The 21,959-nt window shown below is 44.0% G+C and overlaps 1 protein-coding gene across 1 annotated transcript in view; it reads left to right on the top strand.

The window, feature by feature from the left end:
• Positions 1 to 2,789: 2,789 nt before the first annotated feature.
• LRMDA (leucine rich melanocyte differentiation associated) overlaps positions 2,790 to 21,959 on the top strand; it is a 753,700-nt gene continuing 734,530 nt past the window's right edge. Inside the window, 2 exon segments of the mRNA XM_082225164.1 lie at positions 2,790 to 3,046; positions 19,025 to 19,125. Coding sequence (XP_082081290.1) covers positions 3,017 to 3,046; positions 19,025 to 19,125 — 131 coding nt within the window. The 5' untranslated portion in view covers positions 2,790 to 3,016.

Genomic DNA, 21,959 nt, shown 5'->3' with positions numbered 1-21,959 from the left:
TCCTTTCCCTTCCTCCCCCACAACAAACACTCTGTGAGGTGAGTGGGGCTGAGAGACTTCAGAGAAGGGTGACTAGCCCAAGGTCACCCAGCAGCTGCATGTGGAGGAGCAGAGACGCGAACCCGGTTCAACAGATTATGAGTCCACCGCTCTTAACCACTACACCGCACTGGCTCTCCCATCATCCCTAGCTACCAGGACCAGTGGTCAGGGATGATGGGCATTGTAGCCCAACAACATCTGATGGAGAACAACAACAACCAGGAAAAGATAGACGTAACATTTTACAAGGACAGGAAGAAATACCACGGACAGAAGAATTGCCACACACAGGAAGAACAAGGATATAGTTTGAGTGCCTCACTTGTAGTTCTATAAATCATTTAATGTGTCAAGCACGAATGGAAGTTATTAATATTGCAGTTGTTGCATAAGGGATTATTATTTTGACCGGAATGTAACTGAAATTAGATTTTGAAATGCAGAAGATTTTGGAATGCAGAAATAAAGAAAATCATCAAACTATCAAAAATAGCACACATGTGTGGACCTGAATTTTGTATGATTGGTATTAGTAATTGCATTATAATTTGATATTGTTATAGTGAGGCAATTATTGGATTGTAACTGAAAAATGAATAAAATTTGGTTAATTGGAATGATATAAAAGTAATCAGGAAGAGGTGTGACTGCAGCAACCACAATAAAGAATTAATGCAACCATAAGGCGGGAGGGACGCGGGTGGTACTGTGGTCTAAACCAGTGTTTCCCAACCGGTGTTCCACGGCACACTAGTGTGCCGTGAGACGTTGCCTGGTGTGCCGTGGGAGGGAGGCGGGCGAGTCGGGCGGCGAGAGGCGGGGCGGCGGCAGCGAGGAGAGGCCGCCCAGTGCGGGGCTCTCGCCGTCTGCCTGCCTGGCTGCCTGCGTGGCGCTGACGTCACAGGGCTGTAATGTGCCCCACATAGGCACGCGCTGGGCGGCTAGCGAGCTCCCTCCCACATCCCATCGCCAGCTCTGCACCAGGCGGTAGAGCTCGGCGAAGTCGCCACGCTGGAAGGCCAGCAGCGCGCGCGCCTTGGCCAGGCTCTCGCCCGCCTGCGCCTCCAGGCACGGCGCCTCGGCGTCAGGAGGCAGCGAGCCCAGGAAGCGGCCCAGCCGGCCGGGGTCGCCCGCCTGCAGCAGCGCCTCGCACACGCACGAGACCTGCTCCGCCGAGAAGCGCGGCGAGCGCGGAGGATCGGGCACGGCGGAGGCCAGCCCCACGCTTGGAGAGGACGCAGCAGCCGTCGCCAAACCCGATCCTCCTCCTCCTGCTCCGCCGCCGTCCTCTGGCTCTCGGCCGGGAGGAGCCTGCGGCGACGGGGCGGGCGCCGAAGTTGGCAGAAGTTGGCGCGCCTCCTCGGCAGCGCCTTCGTCCTCCTCCTCCTGCCTCTGCTCTCCTCCGGTGGCGGGGGTGCGCCGCCCTCCCCGGCCGGGGGGCTCGGCGGGGCCCGCGGGGAAGGAGGCCATGTTCGCGGCGCGCGGGATCGCGGCCCCCCTCGGCTGCCTCCGGCCCGCTCCCCTCCCCCTGCGCGCTGCCCTAGCCATGCGGGTCTCCTCCCCCTGCGCCGCCGTCCCCTTTCCACATCCTAGGAGCCGCAGTCCGCCTTCCACCCCCGGGCCGCGGCGCGGCTCCCAGCCCGGGCTGGCCTCCGCCTCCTGGGATGCGCGCCCACCCCCGCGGCCCCCCAAACTTCGGAGCAACTCTCCAGATGCTTCTCCCCCGCCTCGGTCTCCCTCCTTTCCACTTCTCTTCCCCCCTTCCTTCCCTCTTTCTTTCTCTTTCTCTCCCACCCGCCTTTCCTTCTATTAACTTTCCTTTCCCCTTCCCATGTAGAACAGTCCCTGCAAATAAAAACCTAGCATATTTGGAAGAGGGATGCTAGCCTAACCATTACCTTCTATGCTGTTACTATTTCTTTATTTTTTTTTTACATAAGTAAAAAGTGACCTTTCCCCATCTGGCATGGTGGTGTGCCTCGAGATTTTTTTCATGAAACAAGTGTGCCTTTGCCCAAAAAAGGTTGGGAAACACTGGTCTAAACCACTGAGCCTAGGGCTTGCCGATCGGAAGATAGGTGGTTCAAATCCCTGCGACGGGGTGAGCTCCCGTTCTCAGCCCCTGCTCCTGCCAACCTAGCAGTTCGAAAGCATGCCAAAAAGTGCAAGTAGATAAATAGGTACCACTCCAGCGGGAAGGTAAACAGCGTTTCCATGCGCTGCTCTGGTTCGCCAGAGGGCTTATTCATGCTGGCCACATGACCTGGAAAAACTGTCTGTGGACAAACGTCAGCTCCCTCGGCCAGTAAAACGAGATGAGCGCCGCAACTCCAGAGTCGTTCATGACTGGACTTAACTGTCAGGGGTCCTTTACCTTTGAGGAGGGAGGGAAGGAAGCCGATTAGCTCATATGAGCCAAAAAACATGAAAAATGCAGGAAGGATGTATTTAAATATTGTAAAATGAAAACTTAATAAAATGTTATAAAAAAGGAAAAAAATATAAAAATGATCAACAACATCTGGGCACCCAAGTTTGAAAAAAGAGGCAGTATTTGGGAGGGGCTTCTTTGCTCCCAGGTAAGCTCATCCTGGGAGGAGAAGCTGCATCCCACCTCGGCCCCCGACGGTTTTGGGTCGACGCGCAAGAGGCCCCTCGCCTCGCTCACGTGAGGAACCCGGAATAGCGCGCGGCGTCAGTCAACACGGGCTCTTCCGCCTGGGGATCAGCTGACGACAGCTGGGCTTCCTCCGAGGGCATTTAATTGCAGGCGCAGCTGGGGAAGGCTGAGGAGCTCTTCTTCGCGCCTTTTTTCTTCTTCTTTCCTCGCCCCTCCCCCGCCCGTCGCGCTCCTTCCCCTCAGCCCACCAGGGGCGGCCACCTTAGGAGAAGCGAAAAGGTCCCCTCAGGAGCCTTGCCTCTCCCTTGAGTGGGGCGTGTGGGGAGAGAGAGGCAGCACATTTTGGGGGCAGAGATGTCAGGGGTCGTGGTAAATGGAACTCAAGTAAGTGCCTCCCCACTCACTCACCCACCTAACCCTATTTGTTTGACAGAAACACTTGGTTGATTGGGGGGGGCGGGGGGGGGCGGGCGGCGTCTTTCGTTTCAGCGTCTCTCAGTTTCGCTTTCTTATCCCGCCCCCCTTCCTTCCTCAGCCTCTGCTTGGAGTCCTTTAAAACTTCTCTCTCGTGCTTCCTATTACCCAAAACGCCTGACTTCTCCCCCCCACCCCCAACGCCACGAGGAGGAGATGAAGAAGGGGAAGAATTTCCCCTCCCTTTTCTCCTCATGGCGTCAGGCCCCCTTGTCCCAAGTCATGGGTTCAAGCTGGGTATGGGAAAGCTCTCTCAAATGACTATTATTATTATTATTATTGCATCCTATTGGGGAGCAGTTCCTGCTCATTACCAGTGGCGTAGCGTGGGTTGTCAGCACCCGGGGCAAGGCAAGTAATTTGCGCCCCCTAACCCGTGGATTTGCGCCCCCTAACCCTAACCCCCAGATGTTGCGCCCGGTGCGGCCGGCCCCCCCTGCACCCCCCACACTACGCCACTGCTCATTACAGCTGTTTTGAACTTTCTGGATGAGACACAGACATGACTGCTGGTTGAAGACTTGCTTTCCTCTTCTCGTCTCCTGCCCCCCTAAGCAATAGATCACAGCTTCTATAGCCTACATATAGTACAGTGGTACCTCGGGTTACATACGCTTCAGGCTACAGACTCCGCTAACCCAGAAATAGTACCTCGGGTTAAGAACTTTGCTTCAAGATAAGAACAGAAATTGTGCTCCGGCGGCAGCAGGAGGCCCCATTAGCTAAAGTGGCGCTTCAGGTTAAGAACAGTTTCAGGTTAAGTACACACCTCCAGAACAAATTAAGTACTTAACCCGAGGTACCACTGTAGTGGTATTTAAAATGAGAGTCATCACAGTGTCCCCTTTTTTGCCCTTCAAAATATGGCAACCCTAAATAATAAATTTCATTGCAAGAAAAGGTGCCTTGCTAATCTGTTGTGGTGACCATAATCTCCGTTCAAGGTGCCATTTTGCAATTAGCTTATCTATCTGAGTTTCTTACACTGCAAGTAAGTGTGCACAGGATTATGGCAGAGCTTTCCAAACTGTGTGTTGGACACAGTGTGTCAGCTGCAGTGTGTAGGTGTGTTGTGCAAACGCTCCCCACGCTCCTCCCAGGGCTGGAAAGGGGTTAGTTCAACCTCCGGTTTGCTAGTAAAACTGAATTATTGTGTCATGAAATGATGCAAAACTGAATTACTGCATTGCGAAATGATGCATGTCTAAAAAGTGTGTCACCAACATGAAAAGTTTGGAAAGCTCTGGAGTACAGGCTTGGTACACTCTCCTATGAGGCTGTTTGTCAGACTGAGTGTGAAGCAGGGCTCCTGTGCCTAATGCATCAAAGGGATTTAGATGCAACTTCTCCCATCAAGGTACTGCAATTTTAAGAAGCCTTACCTACCAAAATCCTCCCTTTCTAATGCATGTATTAAACTGTCTTAATGCAGCTTGGAAGCTCTACATGGCCATGGGGTTCTGGAGCCTCAGACCTCTTTAGTGTGCCTGAGCGTCTGTACATTTCCTGAGTACTATACAAGGCCATGGGGATATGGGAGAATCTCTTATGTCTGTAGCCTCATGTATTCTCTATAAACTTATTAAATAAACAAAGAGCCCCCCCCAATAGTCTTAGAAGGTGGTAGATTGCAACTTTGAGTGGAGTCTCTTCTCCCTTTCCTTGGAGGTAACAGACATAAGCAATATTTGTGTACATGGGTTCACAGACATCACCTCTTTGGAACAGGGCTGTGCCCTCAAGCTCTTATTGTAGGGGTAAAGTAAGTCCAGTCGTGACCAACTCTGGGGTTGCGGCGCTCATCTCGCTTTATTGGCCAAGGGAGCCGGCGTACAGCTTCCGGGTCATGTGGCCAGCATGACTAAGCCCCTTCTGGCAAACCAGAGCAGCGCACAGAAACGCCGTTTACCTTCCCGCCGGAGCGGTACCTATTGATCTACTTGCACTGGCGTGCTTTCGAACTGCTAGGTGGGCAGGAGCAGGGACCGAGCAATGGGAGCTCACCCTGTCACTGGGATTCGAACCGCCAACCTTCTGATCAGCAAGTCTTAGGCTCTTTGGTTTAACCCACAGCTACACCCGCGTCCCTTTACTGTAGGGGTAATGTCCTCTAATTGTTGCTTTAAACTTCATTGTGGATGCAGAGTATATATTCTTCTTACTAGTGGAAGGTTTAAGTTTCTCTGACCCACAGATAAACTGATCAAACCCAAGCATGCTCTTAAGGTCACCCCCCCCCATTGCTGCTGAAGGGGCTATGCATGTCTCATATGGATAAGGAGCACATGTAGAGTTTTGTACACATTGCTTTGTATGCCACAACCCTGTAATATAGGGCAGCTATTTCATCTTGACGGTTGCAGGTGGGAAAAGGCTGAGGAAGAGTGGCTTTCCTTAGGGCCACTTACTGAGTTCACAACAGTTGTAAGATTTGGACCAGGGGGTTTCCAGCAAGCCCATTGAGAAAGGCTTGCTTTCTTAACACGTTTTGTAGAATGCACTTTTGTCCAGGTGGTAATTCTAATTATTATTCCTGCCATTATGCTTCAGCAGCTACCAATGTCCTCATTACAACATGCTGCACTTTAAAGCCATGTCTCTGTGGGGAGGGTTCGACACATGTTTCATATCAGTTGTGGGTGCTGACATAGTTACACTGAAGTTTTGCTTGCAAAACAGAAAATAATAAAATTGCACATAGCTGTCATGAAATTAAATATGGTGTTTGTGTGTTCTTTTTATTTTTAAAAAGGGAATTTACTGTCCATGCCTAAACTTCCATTTTCAGCATAGAAGTAACCATTTTCAGGTGTGTGTGTGTGTTTGTTTGTTCTTTGTTTCTGCAAGATAGAAACATACGCAAAGATACCTACAAACTATGTATCAATTTTCTTCCTTTTTCTGAGAAACATTTTGCACGGATTACAAAAATGTTTCATTGAGATAGCAACTAATGAATTACAACTATAAAAGAGCTCTGCTGTACCAGACAAAAGAGCTTTATTGCCTCTGAACATGGATATTCTGTTTTTGCTAATAGCTGTTGAAAAACCTATGTTCTCCACAAGGTTTGTCTTAACACCCTATGCTAATGATCACCACTGTCTCTTTTGATAATGATCTGTTGTGTAGAAAAGTCCATTTTCTTATCCAAAATAAGTTGTGCTGTTGAGCAATCCTGTGTGATCCTTCTTTCTTGATAGGCTTGATGGTCTTCACTATACAGTCATACCTCTGCTCCCAAACACCTTGGGAGTTGAAGGTTTCGGCTCCTGAATTATTGAAAACTGGAAGTGAGTGTTCCGGTTCTTGAACATTCTTTTGGAAGCCGAACATCTGATGGGGCTTCCACGGCTTCCAATTGGCTGCAGGAGCTTCCTGCAGCCAATCAGAAGCTGTGCTTTGGAAGTTGAACGGACTTCTGAACGGATTCTGTTCAACTTCTGAGGTATGACTGTATACATGCTAAACATTTTTTCATGATTATGGCTAAGATTCATTTTAGAGCACTAAACCTGGAGCTTTCTCTTGCTTGTCACAATATTTAAAAGGCGTGGTCCCTAAAAAATGAAGAATCAGTTACCATAGTTTGACTATATACATATTTGGAAGTAGGTCCGAACACATTCCATGGGATTTTTATCCTGGTAAGTGTATTTTTGGATTACAGTCTAAAAGCCAGAGCCCGTGTGAATTTATTCAGAAGTAAAGCAATGTTTGAAATTCGCCAGGTGTGTTTTGCAATTGGGGCGGGTTCAATTGCCACCATGTGGGGATCTCTGAATACCAGGCTGGTGATTGACATCTCCATCTGGCTGGCCCCTCCAACTTTCCTAAGCTGGTGAGCACAGAAGAGCTTATTTATTGCACTTAGAATCATAGAATCATAGAGTTGGAAGAGACCACAAGGGCCATCGAGTCCAACCCCCTGCCAAGCAGGAAACACCATCAGAGCACTCCTGACATATGGTTGTCAAGCCTCTGCTTAAAGACCTCCAAAGAAGGAGACTCCACCACACTCCTTGGCAGCAAATTCCACTGTCGAACAGCTCTTACTGTCAGGAAGTTCTTCCTAATGTTTAGGTGGAATCTTCTTTCTTGTAGTTTGGATCCATTGCTCCGTGTCCGCTTCTCTGGAGCAGCAGAAAACAACCTTTCTCCCTCCTCTATGTGACATCCTTTTATATATTTAAACATAGCTATCATATCAACCCCTAACCTCTTCTTCTCCAGGCTAAACATGCCCAGCTCCCTTAGCCGTTCCTCATAAGGCATCGTTTCCAGGCCTTTGACCATTTTGGTTGCCCTCCTCTGGACACGTTTCAGTTTGTCAGTGTCCTTCTTGAATTGTGGTGCCCAGAACTGGACACAGTACTCCAGGTGTGGTCTGACCAGAGCAGAATACAGTGGCACTATTACTTCCCTTGATCTAGATGCTATACTCCTATTGATGCAGCCCAGAACTGCATTGGCTTTTTTAGCTGCCGCGTCACACTGTTGGCTCATGTCAAGTTTGTGATCAACCAAGACTCCTAGATCCTTTTCACATGTACTGCTCTCAAGCCAGGTGTCACCCATCTTGTATTTGTACCTCTCATTTTTTTTTGCCCAAGTGCAATACTTTACATTTCTCCCTGTTAAAATTCATCTTGTTTGTTTTGGCCCAGTTCTCTAATCTGTCAAGGTCGTTTTGAAGTGTGATCCTGTCCTCTGGGGTGTTAGCCACCCCTCCCAGCTTGGTGTCATCTGCAAATTTGATCAGGATGCCCTTGAGTCCATCATCCAAGTCGTTGATAAAGATGTTATATCCTGCCTTTTTCTCCAAGAAGTACATGGTTCACACCCCTCCTCAGTTAATCCCTACAATGAACCTGTAAAGTAGGTTAAGAGGCTGTGACTGGCCCAAGGTCACCCAATGAGCTTCATGAGTGAGTGAGGATTAGAATCCTGATCTCCTAGGTCCTAGTCCAGGGGTCAGCAACCTTTTTTAGCAGTGGGCTGGTCCACCGTCCCTCAGACCATGTGGTGGGCCGGACTATATTTTGAAAAAAATATATGAATGACTTCCTATGGCCCACAAATAACCCAGAGATGCATTTTAAATAAAAGCACACATTCTGCTCATGTAAAAACACCCTGATTCATGGACTGTCTGTGGGCCATTTTGAGAAGGCGATTGGGCCACATCCGGCCCCTGGGCCTTAGGTTGCCAACCCCTGTCCTAGCCCAATACACTAACCATTACACCACAATGACCTCTTAGAGTACTTCTGCTATGGGACACCTATCCACAGTAAATTAAGTAGGTAAATAAATATGGGCTTGAATATGAATTATATTGGTTTTATTCTGGATTGTTTTATTTGATGTTTTAATGTGTTGTAAACCACTTTTTTCTTCAAAATATAAAGTGGTAAAGAAATGAAAGGAATAATAACAATGACAGGGTTGGTGTGTCTCCTCTTTTTCCAGGATATGCCCTCCTTTTCAAGGGTAAAATTTCTTTCTGGGTGGATTTTTTAAATTTGCCAAAATGTCTCTGGCTATACTTTCTGGATGAGACATAGACATGACTGGTGGTTGAAGTCTTGCTTTCCTCTTCTCCTGCCCCCCTCAGCAATAGATCACAGCTTCTATAGCCTACATATAGTAGTGGTATTTAAAATGAGAGTCATCACAGTGTCCCCTTTTTTGCTCTTCAAAATATGGCAACCCTAAATAATAATAATAATAATAATAATAATAAATTTCATTGCAAAAAAGGGTGCCTAGACATTCTGTTGTGGTGACCATAATCTCCATTTAAGGTGCCATTTGGCAATCAGCTTATATATCTGAGTTTCTTACACTGCAAGTAAGTGTGCACAGGATTATGGCAGAGCTTTCCAAACTGTGTGTTGGGATAAGTTAGTACAGGGGTCAGCAATCTAAGGCCCATGGGCTGGAAGCAGCCCGTGGAGGTCATTTGACTGGCGCATGAGTCGCCCCTGAACCAAGATACTGGCGAAGCACAGCACAGCGCAGGGACTCACTTCCGCTGTGCCAAAATTCACTCCTGCGCAGACACTGAAAATCGTGTCTGCGCACCTCATGCAAAAATCACCTCATACGTGCCCGAAGTCCAGCCCACAGAGGGATCTCCATGGCACCGATCCGGTCCAGGCAAGATAAATCTTGCTGACCCCTGCATTAGTGTGTCAGCTGCAGTGTGTAGGTGTGTCATGCAAACGCTCCCCATGCTCGCCTCAGGGCTGGAAAGGGGTTGGTTTAACCTCTGGTTTGCTAGTAAAACTGAATTACTGTGTTGCGAAATGATTCATGTCTAAAAAGTGTGCCACCAACATGAAAAGCTTGGAAAGCTCTGGAGTACAGGTTTGGTACACTCTCCTATGAGGCTATTTGTCAGACTAGGTGTGAAACAGGGCTCCTGTGCCTAACGCATTAAAGGGATTTAGATGCAACTTCTCCCATCGAGGTACTGCAGTTTTAAGAAGCTTTACCTGCCAAAATTCTCCCTTTCTATGCATGGATTAAACTGTCTTAATGCAGCTTAGAAGCTCTACATGGCTATGGTGTTCTGAAGCCTCAGACCTCTTTAGTGTGCCTGAGCATCTGTACGTTTCCTGAGTACTGTACAAGACCATGGGCATATGGGAGAATCTCTTATGTCTGTAGCCTCATGTATTCTCTATGAACTTATTAAATAAACAAAGAGCCCCTCCCCCATAGTCTTAGAAGGTGATAGATTGCAACTTTGAGTGGAGCCTCTTCTCCCTTTCCTTGGAGGTAACAGACATAAGCAATATTTGTGTGCATGGGTCCCAGACATCACCTGAAGATGTTAAGTGCAGATAGCATGAATTCCTGTCTGCCTAAAAGGGTGCACTGCTTCTTTTCAGAAAACCAGAAGGACTTGTGGTCCCACAAGCTTCATGTTCAGAGAGATGTCAGGGTTGTTTTGCGCTGTTGTTTTGATATGACTTTTCAGTGGGAATCAAAATACATTTTAGTGCTGGGAGTAGCACCCTCTATTACTTCTTCATGAAGCTCATAGTTACACTATGAAACTCTGTCTCACTGGTGGCAGTGATGGCTTTAAAAGAGCATTAGACACATCCATGGAGGAGAGGGCTATCTATGGCTACTAGCCATGAGGACTATGCTCTGCCTAGTTGGAGGAAGTCATGCTTCCAAATAGCAGTTGATGGAGGAGGAGAGTGCTGCTCTGCTGCAGGAAGGGAGACAGCTGTTGTGCTTGGGTCCTGCTTGTGGATTTCCCACAGACATCTGGTTGGCCACTTTAAGAACAGAGTGCTGGACTTACCCCAGCACAAATTATGTAAGCCACTCTCCACATCACAGTTGCACAATGTAGCTGGTGAAATGGTGCAGAGTTTCTCTTAGACTTTGGTGAAAACTCCCCAAATTCCGGTCAAACCATACTTATGTGAGATGTACATCATTGTGGGCAAGCTTAAAGTGTGGGGTTAATCTACTGCAGCTTTCCCTGGTGTCCTCCAGCTGTTATTGAACTACAACTCCCATAAATCTGGCTCATTGGCCATGTTGGCTGGAGCTAATGGGATTTGGAGTCCAGCAGTTGAGAGGGTACTAGGTGGGCGAAGGCTTCTTTACTGCATTGGGTGACTGCAGTCTTCAGATTCTGACTTCATCATTTATATATAGGCAAGGAGCAAACTTCTAAATCCTTGAACTATTTTGCTCTGAAGTAGCCTTGGGTGCTATTTTCTTAACAGATGTCAATAGTCCTACTTGTAGATTTGCGATAATGATACTGATAAAACTGCAGCTTACTCATCTGCATAGCCAAACACTCCAGGGCTTTAAAAGTCTGCTCCTCTATCATATAATTGCATACCACCCATGTCCTGCCTATTTTATTTTGAGTCCAAATTCCTACTGACAATAAACACCTAGTGTACTTCCCCTGCCTCACACTTTGGCCATAGTGAAGTTGGACACACATTCTGACTGCAGGGGAACTCGGTATTTTTAAGAACCCATTAACCCTTTGTGCATCTTACAAGGTTAGAATACATGCTGATCTTCAGCACATCCCTGCACAAAGTGCCTGTTTGGTGGGGACAGCTTGTCTCAGTCTACTTGGTGCCCACTGAACCTTGTAAATTGGTTGGTTGGACGTGCTCTCCAATCATTCAAAGTCCATGCAATTTCTGAGACTTCTTTGTGTGGCAGCTTTCCCATATTCTAATATCCACATGGTTGAAAGCAAAACCATATGGATATTGTAAGAATAAATCTGTGAGTAAACCTGCCACACAGCTGTGCTATGTAAGTCAAGGCAACTTCTGAAGAGAGGAACAGCAGTTGTGTGGAGAAGCTGCTGGAACTAATCTGGGTTAATTTAAAGGAATTGTCAGATAAACTTCACCCCAGAGTTTCAGGCTGTTATAAGTCTCTGCTAATCTTTCTTCTTGTGCTTTCTTTCTTGGTCTGATTTTTGGCTATATAAAAGTACTTAGATCACAAACCTAAGTGCTTTCTCATGGAGGACAAATTCTACTGAAACTAGTGAGTCCTTCTAGGACACGTAAGTAAACATGATCAGGGTGGGAATGCAAACATATCTACATTCCACGAGTATCAGTGGAATGTAAGTACTTGTGTGTGCAGTGAATTTTCCCTAGTGCCAGGGTACAGGGTCCCATTTGTACACACTACTTCTGTTGCTGTACTTCTATATGATGCTAGCATTTCCCCTTTGTGTTGCTACATATATGGAAGCCCTACTTGGACTCATGGGGCAGTTTCACTGATTTGTAGCATGCATGTTATGAACTGGAGTTCTTAAGAATTGCTTCACCCAATAACATCAGATTTTCAAACAGATTATTTTAAGAGCTATATGAAATGGTGGCTTTTGTTATGTGGTGGTGCTGTCTTTAGGCATGGCAGTGCCCAGCTAACTTTGTCATTGCTTTAAGATCTTCCTCGCAACCATTGGCCTTTACTTTGTCCCCTGAGTCGTCGTCATCATCTTCTTCTTCTTTGGTGATCACTCATAGCTGAGTAAGATTGTCTTCTATGAACATGGTCTGAACAGTGAGTCTATAAGTGACTGTGGAGGCCAATTCTGGATCTAGACGTCCTTCCATAGGGGGGACATAGGTTTCTGGGTGGGAGTTGATTGTGATGAGGGTTTGCCAAACATGCCTTCCTCTTAACACATTTCTCCCTTCCATCCTGAATTCGAGTATCTTCAAAGTCCATGACACCTTTGGTAAAGGCTGTTCTCCAATTGGAGCGCTCACAGGCCAGTGTTTCCTAGTTGTCAATGTTTATACTACATGTTTTTAGATTTGCCTTGAGAGAGTCTTTGAACCTCTTTTGTTGACCACCAACATTACGCTTTCCATTTTTAAGTTCAGAATAGAGTAGTTGCTTTGGCAGACGATAATCAGGCATCCGGACAACATGACCAGTCCAACAAAGTTGATGTTGAGTAATCATTGCTTTGACACTGGTGATCTTTGCTTCTTCAAATGCACTGGCATTAGTTTGCCTGTCTTCCCAAGTGATGTGTATTTTTTTCGGGGGCACTGTTGATGGAATCTTTTGAGGAGTTGGAGATGGCGCTTATAAGTGTAAACGTAAGAGTGGCATCCTGTCAACCAAGGCTTGAACCAAATGCTTAAAGATCATGGACATAAAAAATAAACAAATCCCCGGTGCCAGAAATATCATCATTAGTGTGTAAGTTCTGACATCCTTGGTGGGCCACTGAGATTAAAGTACCTGTTTATAAACTCTCATTGGACTGGAGTTAGTCCAACAAAACAGTTTGGTCAAAGAAATAAATTTGTGTTTTTTATGCCACGTGGAGCCTTCACTTTTCAAATAGGACCTCACCAGGCCAATTTCAGTTGTGCAAACAGAATGATGTGGCAGCAGTTATTAACTAGCTATTGTCTTTATCTGGATTTACTAACTTGAGCTCACTGGAGCAGACAATAGAATAGTTGCTTGAATCGGGAGCATCCCTGTTCAATCCTCTGCCGGTCTGCTCAGAAGTCCTAGAAAATTCAACTTCCAGGCCAATATTTATAGGATTACAGTCTCAGTTGTGCTTTTACGGGGCCAGAATCCACACTAGAAATAAACATTTCTTTTGACTTTGAATTGGGTTTGGGGGGCTGGCTGTACTTTTTTGTATTTTTCCCTGGTTTATATATTAGGTGACCCCAAGTATTTTTGAAACAGCTGGTTTTGCGGAAAGTTTGTTTACTCCAGTGCTTTTGAATATATAATTGTGGTAGTTGTGGTTGGATGTGGCAAGGAGTGCAAGTGTTTGTTCCTTGGAGGCTTTATGCATCCCTTTTGAAGTACAAAGTACTCTGAAATGGATATGTATTTAGTGGTGGGAAATTGTAATAGCACTTTTATGGTACTCTAGAGTGTTCAAACAATGAATTATCTCAGGTTTTTTTTAATTATGACTCTTTAACTTTATGCTTCATAACTAGTTTCTAAAATGAGCCCTTAATCTCACCTTTTAATAATATATTTTGTCAGTAGTACAATCCTACTAACTGAATTGGCCCCATAAGGTCTTGGGACTACTTTCTGTTAGACTTCATTTGCAGGGTGGCAGCTCTATCATGAAATGGCTTCCTGGCCAAGAAGAGCAGTAGTTGTTGGTAGAAAATACTGACACACTGGGCAACCTGGACACTGGACACACTGGAGCCAGTGTGGTGTAGTGGCTAAGAGCGGTAGTCACGTAATCTGGGTAACCGGGTTCGCGTCTCCGCTCCTCCACATGCAGCTGCTGGGTGACCTTGGGCCAGTCACACTTCTGTGAAGTCTCTCAGCCCCACTCACCTCACAGAGTGTTTGTTGTGGGGGAGGAAGGGAAAGGAGATTTAGCCGCTTTGAGACTCCTGAAGGGGAGTGAAAGGCGGGATATCAAATCCAAACTCCTCCTCCTCCTCTTCTTCTTCTTCTTCTTCTTCTTCTTCTTCTTCTTCTTCTTCTTACCTAGCACCACTCTGTTCCAAACAGCCATTTCATCTGCTTGTATCAACCAAAGAGTCTTGTGTATGTGTGATGGCAAGTAGAATCATTCTCCCTGCCCGCACTTCTAAGGAAGATGATTAAGGTTGCAATCCCATTTACCAAGGAGTAAGTCCCATGAACTCAGTGTGATGTTACCTCTGAGTAAACATGTATAAGGGTGTGTTTCCAATGCCCGCTAAATATAGGACTGGATGCTGTTTAGCAGAGGTGTCACCATCTGTTGAGTAATGAGGTGTAATGGTGTCCTTTTTATTTAAAAGTGAACTGATTTCCCCCCCTCCTGTGCATCCTACCCCATTTAACTTTGGTCCAGTGCCATATCTAATGTAAGCAGTGCCTATAATTCCATCATTAATTTATCCTTCTGAGTTAATGATTCCCAGCTGGCAATCATATATTACCTTAATTAAATCAAGCACCTTTTTGCATTTCCTGAGAGGGCAAAGCTGGACTCTTTTTTCCCCCAGAGAAGGTGAGAGCACCTTGCTAAAAACGGAATGTATTTTTGTTTTATTTTTACGTATTAATGAACGTATTTATGAACACTTTAATAAAAATATGTAAGTTTTAATGAAAATATAAGAATAAAATTAGCGAAAAGTATCCATAAAAACATCAAGAATAGAGATGCTCTTTTGATTCGACTAATCTCTGAGATAACACTTAAGTGATACAGCTCAGACTGTCCCAGGAAGCTTCTCCACCTGTAACTCCTGTTATGTAATGGCTGTCATGTCATAGCCAATGCAATCCTATCTATGTGCACACAATTGTCTCCAGTAAAGATTCAAAGCAGTATACAGTGGTACTTTGGGTTACAGATGCTTCAGGTTACAGACTCCGCTAATCCAGAAATAGTACCTCGGGTTAAGAACTTTGCTTCAGGATGAGAACAGAAATTGCGTGGCGATGGTGCAGCAGCAGCAGGAGGCCCCATTAGCGAAAGTGGTGTTTCAGGTTAAGAACAGTTTCAGGTTAAGAACGGACCTCCGGAACGAATAAAGTACGCAACCAGAGGTACCACTGTACAGTATTGCTAATTTCCCAGATTATTGCTTTCAGAGATTATGTGTATAAGATATGCACATGTGTGCACAGACATACTAGCATATCCGTTAACAATAAGATATTCAAGGTTCAGCTTTGGGATTGGTTATGAAAAGCATGTTATTTCATGCAGTTATACCCTTTCTATGTAAGTTCTTGCCCAGGAAATACAATGTGGAAAACAAACAAACAAACCCCTTACTCAACCATAACTTAATTGGGAGGTCCTCTTTGACATAAGCATAGGAGAGTTAACATCTGGCTCTTTGAGATTGTTCTATGTCAAGCAACTGGAAATCTGAAAACTGACACTGGAAAAGAGGGAGTTTATGTGCAGCATTTTCTCCTGATGATAAAAATATGCTGCTGTCTTTCCCAGCCCCGAAGTGGTTACATTTTTGTGTGTATTAATCTAAATGCTTCTGCATGCACATGTGTCTTGTAAATAGCTTTGGGATCCTTTAGGGTGAATGGCAGCAGACAATTGGAAAATGTTTACTGATTCTGGAGTGGGATTCCAAATAATTAGATTGAAATCTCTCTTCCTTTTGCTTTCTGGAGACCGTTAAAAGCAAGCCTTTGTCCTGAAGTAGAATTTATTGCAAAGGAAGGGATGACAGATGCCTTGAGAAGGGAGAGGAAATTGCAAGAATGAACTCTGAGCTTTTTATTTTTTCAGCTCATGTATTCACAGTAAAACTATTTTCTCTGTAGTTGACTATCTCTTTCTCAGATGAAGTTACTGAGCAAGGATGAATTAAAGGGGATGAAGTGCTACATTATCAGACTGCAATCATTTTAAGACCAGCTGAACCACAAGGGTGATTTGTAAAGTTAGGGGATGCGGTGGCAAGTTGTCATGTAGAGTAGGTTGTATTTTGAAGAACATGAAATATCATCCAAACACAACTTGCCTGACTCTTATTTTCTTGTTCTTATCTGGAATTTGAAGAAATGGAAACTTAAAAGACAAATGGGAACTCCCTAAGACCAAGTTCTTTAAAGAGTGCACTCTGAATCAAGCATAGACATTGCTTTGCTGCTTAAATTCTTCCGGACTAAATAGGGAGTTATCGCAAATTAAACTTGCAAATACATCAATTTTCAAAAAGCACTCGGTCAGCCTTTTCTGAAACTTTATGTAAGTGGTTTGCTATAGAGGGATGAGCTCATATGGATTCCTTGGAGCTTCTGATTAAGCGCTAAAACTTCAACTGTTTTATGTGTGGCAAGATAAAATTTCAGTGTGTCTTGTGCAACACCATTCATTGTTTAATAACTGCTGTATGTGAGAGCTTAAGATTGGACTTCCTTTAATCTTGTAAGTTATTATGTATAGCAATAATGTATTATCTTTATTAAGAGTCTGGCATCTTGTTGTAAACATCTGTGCGAAATCTATGGGAAATCAGCATTCCTTTAAATTTTGATGTTGTATATTCTCAATGTACTGTTCTATTTTATTTTTTATTAGTAAGAGATGTACTTTTTTGTTCTGTTTTCTTTTTAAAATTTTCCTAAGTTTTCTTTGTGTGTCTATGTTGATTTTTAAACCAATAAAGATTGAATTTAAAAAAAAAAATCTTGCTTTAATAGGCATTGATTGCTAGGAGGAACTTGTTTTAATGTGCATTGGTGGCGGGTGGCTGCTGGAAATGTAACACCTGCTTAGGGTTGAAGTTAAAGAGAAGTAATTTGGTAGTTGGAATATAGCTGTTGAAAGTAACAGAAGCCTGAATTTTGCACCTGATGATTTGCGAAAGGAACAGGGTGGGAGGCTATAAATACACGAAGGCTGGTTTTGGAGAACAGATACTTATTTGAAACATTTACAGCGTGCCTGTCTGTTTTCCCATACTCACTTTGTAGATTTTAAAACAATGTAGATGAAAACAAAAGTAGATGAACAGAAAAATGCTCCACTTACTACTCTTTGCTTACAAGAAACAAAATCTTTAAAAGATGGCTTCTGGAACTTCCTTCCACACTGGGAGGTACAAAACACTGTAGTAGTTTCTTTTCAACCATCTTACATAGTTGTGATTCGTATTTATTACTATTATTATTATTTATTAAATTTCTAGACCACCCTTCGCCTGAGGATGACAGGGCGGTTTGCAATATAAAAACACAAAAATATACAACACAGAAACAAAAGCAATACCTCCCACTGTTTAAAAGGCCATATATTGTTTAACCAGCCAAAAGTATGGAAGAAGAGGAATGGTTTTGCTTGGTGCCTAAAGATGTGCAACAAAGGTGCCAGGTGAACCTCCCTAGGGAGAGCATTCCCCAAGCAGGGAGCCACTGCAGAGAAGGCCCCATTCTTGTTTTGCCACACTCCGGATGTCTCGTCCGGTTAGGTTCACGTTTAACTGATAGGGTATTATGGTATGAGCTGTCCTGAAGGTTGCTGCCTGATTTCTCCCCCATTTGGCACCTCTGTTTGAGAACCCATTAGGTTGTATCCAGTGACAGACAGACTCAGAGTAAACACATTGAAATTGATGGACATGGCTTGCTTAGGTACATTAATTTCAGTGAATCTACTTTGAGTAGAATTTATTTGGCTACAACCCATTGTCGTGGTCCAGCTGCAGATATGACAAAGTACTAATGTAGAGTTGTTACTGGTAGTCTGGGTGTGGAATGAGCACACACTTTTGTTTCCAGGTGAGAGCCTTGATTTACTGTTTCTGCATTTTACATTTGTACAGTAGGTTTGCAGACACAAAGACAACAGCTGGGAGACAAACATAAGTTGGGCTGGATTGGATGATATAGACTGATCACTCTCCTATGTGTAATGGCAGGGGGTGAGAGAGCACCTTATCTCACTGCTCATGCATATACCTCAGATACCATTGTTTATCCACGTTTTAATAAAATACTCACTTATGGTCTACATGTGCAAAATTCAAAGCATACAAATTCACTTTACACAGTTGATTCTCATATAAAATTGTGTAGTGTCTTCTGAGCTTACACTCACTGGATTTTCTGCATGCAGGCCCCATTGAAACATTTTTCCATTGCTTGGATAGCCATTGCTTGGTGTTGGAGGCAAGATAGGGACACTTCTTCTTTCCACCAGGTGTAGGGGAAAGATCTGGCTCTGTAATATCCAACCCAGCCCATAGTGGTTAAGAGACCCAGGAAGCCCTCAATTCAAATCTTCTCAATCGTGAACACACTAAGGTGGCTTTAGGCAGGCTGTTATCTGTCCGTTTCAATCTCTTCCATCTGTAATATCCTGAGGTAATTTAAGTGAAGTACTATGACCACATGAAAATGAACTCTAGAAATAAATTGTTACTGTTTTGCAGATACTTTAATGTGTATTGGCCCTAAGAAATGTTGCCTGTCTCCTCTTCACCCCCTCCCTTTACTCCCAAATTTTAGGGTGCTTGGCATCTGAACAAAATAAACTGGACAATAAAACTGAGGCACTACACTAATGATGTTACGAAGCAGGATACTAAAAAATCCTATCTCTTAGATACTCTGCTGTTAACTCTGGAAAAGTTAATTACAATTTAGTAAATAAGTTGTTCTTGAAACTGCAAAATATCCAACTTGAGCTGACCATGGAAGTTGTTAAAACAGATTCATAATGTGACAGGTGGAGCTAGACTAATCTCAACAGTGCTAGCAGTTTATTGTCCTGACAACTGGGCGAATGCTTTCATTTTGTTTCCTGCATATCTAGATTTTCAAGGCAATAGATGTCTGAAGATCGCAAATCACCCAGCTGCTAAACTCTTTTGCCCTTAATTCTTATAGGTATCTTATATCGGTCAAGATTGCAAAGAAATCCCAGCATTCCTAGGAAGAAACTATGGACGCATTGCAAAAAGACTGGATCTTAGCTTCAACTTGTTAAGGTAGGTCATGCTTTGGGTTTGACCATGGAGCAACACAAATGAAGCCTTTTGCATTTTTTAAAGTAAGTATTTGTTTTACTACATGTCATCAATTTCTGTACTGATGTATTGTTTACCCAATTATACGAATAGTGCATTAATATAGAGCTAGTCTGTATGCAGAAAAGAGTTTATGGTTAACACTTTCTTTGGATATTTCTTTGGAAGAAGAATGAAGAGGAGATTATCAGTTGCAAGTATCATTTTGCAATGTAATGGATGCAGCTTACATTGTACAAGGAATTTGCACTATTTTTCATCTGCTTCTGCTGAAAGAAGAGATGAATGAAAATGTGTTCTCAGAACAGATCAGGAATTGCTAAGTTCTCTGAACTGTCTGAGACTTTGCTGAGTCTCTTCCAGAGTGGGATTGCTTTAGAATAATTTTTAAACTCAACTTTCCTATTTTCAGATATGAAATGTATTTCTTGAACAAGCGTGCCAATTTACCTATCTAATTGGTTGCTGTAGCAATAGGAATGTATTGGATTACAACCAAATATAGCCTTTTAACAACAGATGCTTAAGTTAAAGCCATATACTGTATTCTATATGCCTTTTGCACGGCAGAATTATGTTTGCTAAGAGATACATTTTTGTATGCCTTTCTCTGCACATATGCCAGGATACAAAGCGCTATCTCTTACTTGAAGGCTAGGGCTACAATCCAATGCACAAATACTTGGACATAAAAAGTGTCCAAGTCAGAAGTTATTTACTTCTGAGTAAAATGTGTGTTTAGGAGCAAGATAATGGTGCAATCAGTTTTTTTTTCATGGAATGGATATTAAACGAGTGGTCATCAGAAATAATCATAAATTAAGGCAGCATTGTAGAGCTAAAGTTGGAGAGTATACATTACTATGCTGTCCACCTGAATGGGCTCAGTGGATTATTTTGGTGACCTACAGAATGATATCTCCTGGATCCTAGTGTTTGCGATGAATTTCTAGTCCCTGGTTCTAGTAGAAAACCCACTATAATCAATTCTATATGTAACTTACTGGCTACACTTGCATGTCACATTCTTAATTCTACAAACTGTGGCTTGAACTCTACTTGCAATCCCTGTTTGGAGTTCTTGCTTAAACATCTCTTGCTGATGTGTAACAGCAAACTGGTTTAATCAAACCAGAAAATGTTCAGCTAAACTGAGCACACACAGGGAGGAAGGAAAGCATGAATATGGTGTTAGTTCCTGATCCTGGCAGTATTTAACCTCAGATATATTTCCCCACTCCATGTTCTCTCCCCGCCTTGGATAAGAAAGCCTTTAACTTAATGTATATATTGGTCACAATTCAGAGCTTATAAGTAAAGCCTTCAACTTGTTTCTATGTATTTCATGTTTCCTTTTAAAGAATGCTATTTTAAGAGAATCTGGGCTGATTTGGATGTAACATCCTCAACTTGCTTAACCATTGTTTGAGATCATGCCTTCTCATCGTGCATCTGCTTTAGCACTGTAATCCTGATTTATGCTTTGAACAGATTTCTGTTATATCCAAAATGTGGGTTTGGTTGCAGCCTGCCCTTTCTCCCCTTCTTGGAGCTGCAGGGTTGATTGTTGGGGTTATCATTTAGTCTGCACAGAGCCCTCTGGCACATGTAGATTTTAGGTTAACTATAAATTCTATGCTTGTTCATCACCCATACTGAATAATTTACCTTTATTACCAACTTGAAGGGGAACCCGCAGCAGTAGGGAATTCCCTCCTCTTTCAGGGCTGTTATAAATGGTCAAAATGATCTGGGTTATGTTGCTTCTTTGACCCAATGGTGTTAAAATTGCACTGCTCTGTCCCTGGGTGTGTCAGATGAGTGAGAGTTGATGCCAGATACTCTATGCACACATTCTGTGTATGTCAGAAAGAGGAGTGAACTCAGATCCATGCTATTCCACAAGAAACTGAGGTACACCTATCCCTTACAAGATGTGTGTCTAAATCCACATACATGTCCAGCACTCATACAAACTTCCAAGAGGTTTAGGATTTTTATTGGAGTTAAACATGTGACTGTTATGGTTGTGTGTTCCTACAATTGACCTTATGCTCACAAGAAGTTCATGCACCAGATAAATAAATAAAGATTAGTTTATTACTTGAAATGAAAATGACAGAGTAAATGGATGCTGCTTTCAGATAGCAATGTTGCAATATAAAGGTAAAGGTAAAGGTACCCCTGCCCGAACGGGCCAGTCTTGACAGACTGTGGGGTTTGTGCGCCCATCTCACATTTATTGGCCGGGGGCCAGCGCTGTCCGGGGACACTTCCGGGTCACGTGGCCAGCGTGACATCGCTGCTCTGGCGAGCCAGAGCCGCACACGGAACGCCGTTTACCTTCCCGCTGGTAAGCGGTACCTATTTATCTACTTGCACCCGGGGGTGCTTTCGAACTGCTAGGTGGGCAGGCGCTGGGACCGAACAGCGGGAGCGCACCCCGCCGCGGGGATTCGAACCGCCGACCTTTCGATCGGCAAGCCCTAGGCGTTGAGGCTTTAGCCCACAGCGCCACCCGCGTCCCTATATAATATAATATAAGCAGGCAGCAAATCATATAGCATACACACCTTGATTCTGAGAGTAAAAAGTATTCCTAACCATACCAAAAGCCTAAAGAGTGGGTGTTACAATTTGCCACACTAAAAGTAAAGTGAGAATGGGAGGGGGATGGTTTTTCTGTCCTGAGGTAAACAGTCTGTTCTAATTGTAGATAGGTAGCCGTGTTGGTCTGCCATAGTCAAAATAAAAATTTTTTCTTCCAGTAGCACCTTAAAGACCAACTAAGTTAG

The sequence above is a fragment of the Podarcis vaucheri genome, assembly GCF_965113315.1.
Source record: "Podarcis vaucheri genome assembly, chromosome: 5".
NCBI classification, from domain to species: domain Eukaryota; kingdom Metazoa; phylum Chordata; class Lepidosauria; order Squamata; family Lacertidae; genus Podarcis; species Podarcis vaucheri.
This window is presented reverse-complemented; position numbering and strand designations above follow the sequence as displayed.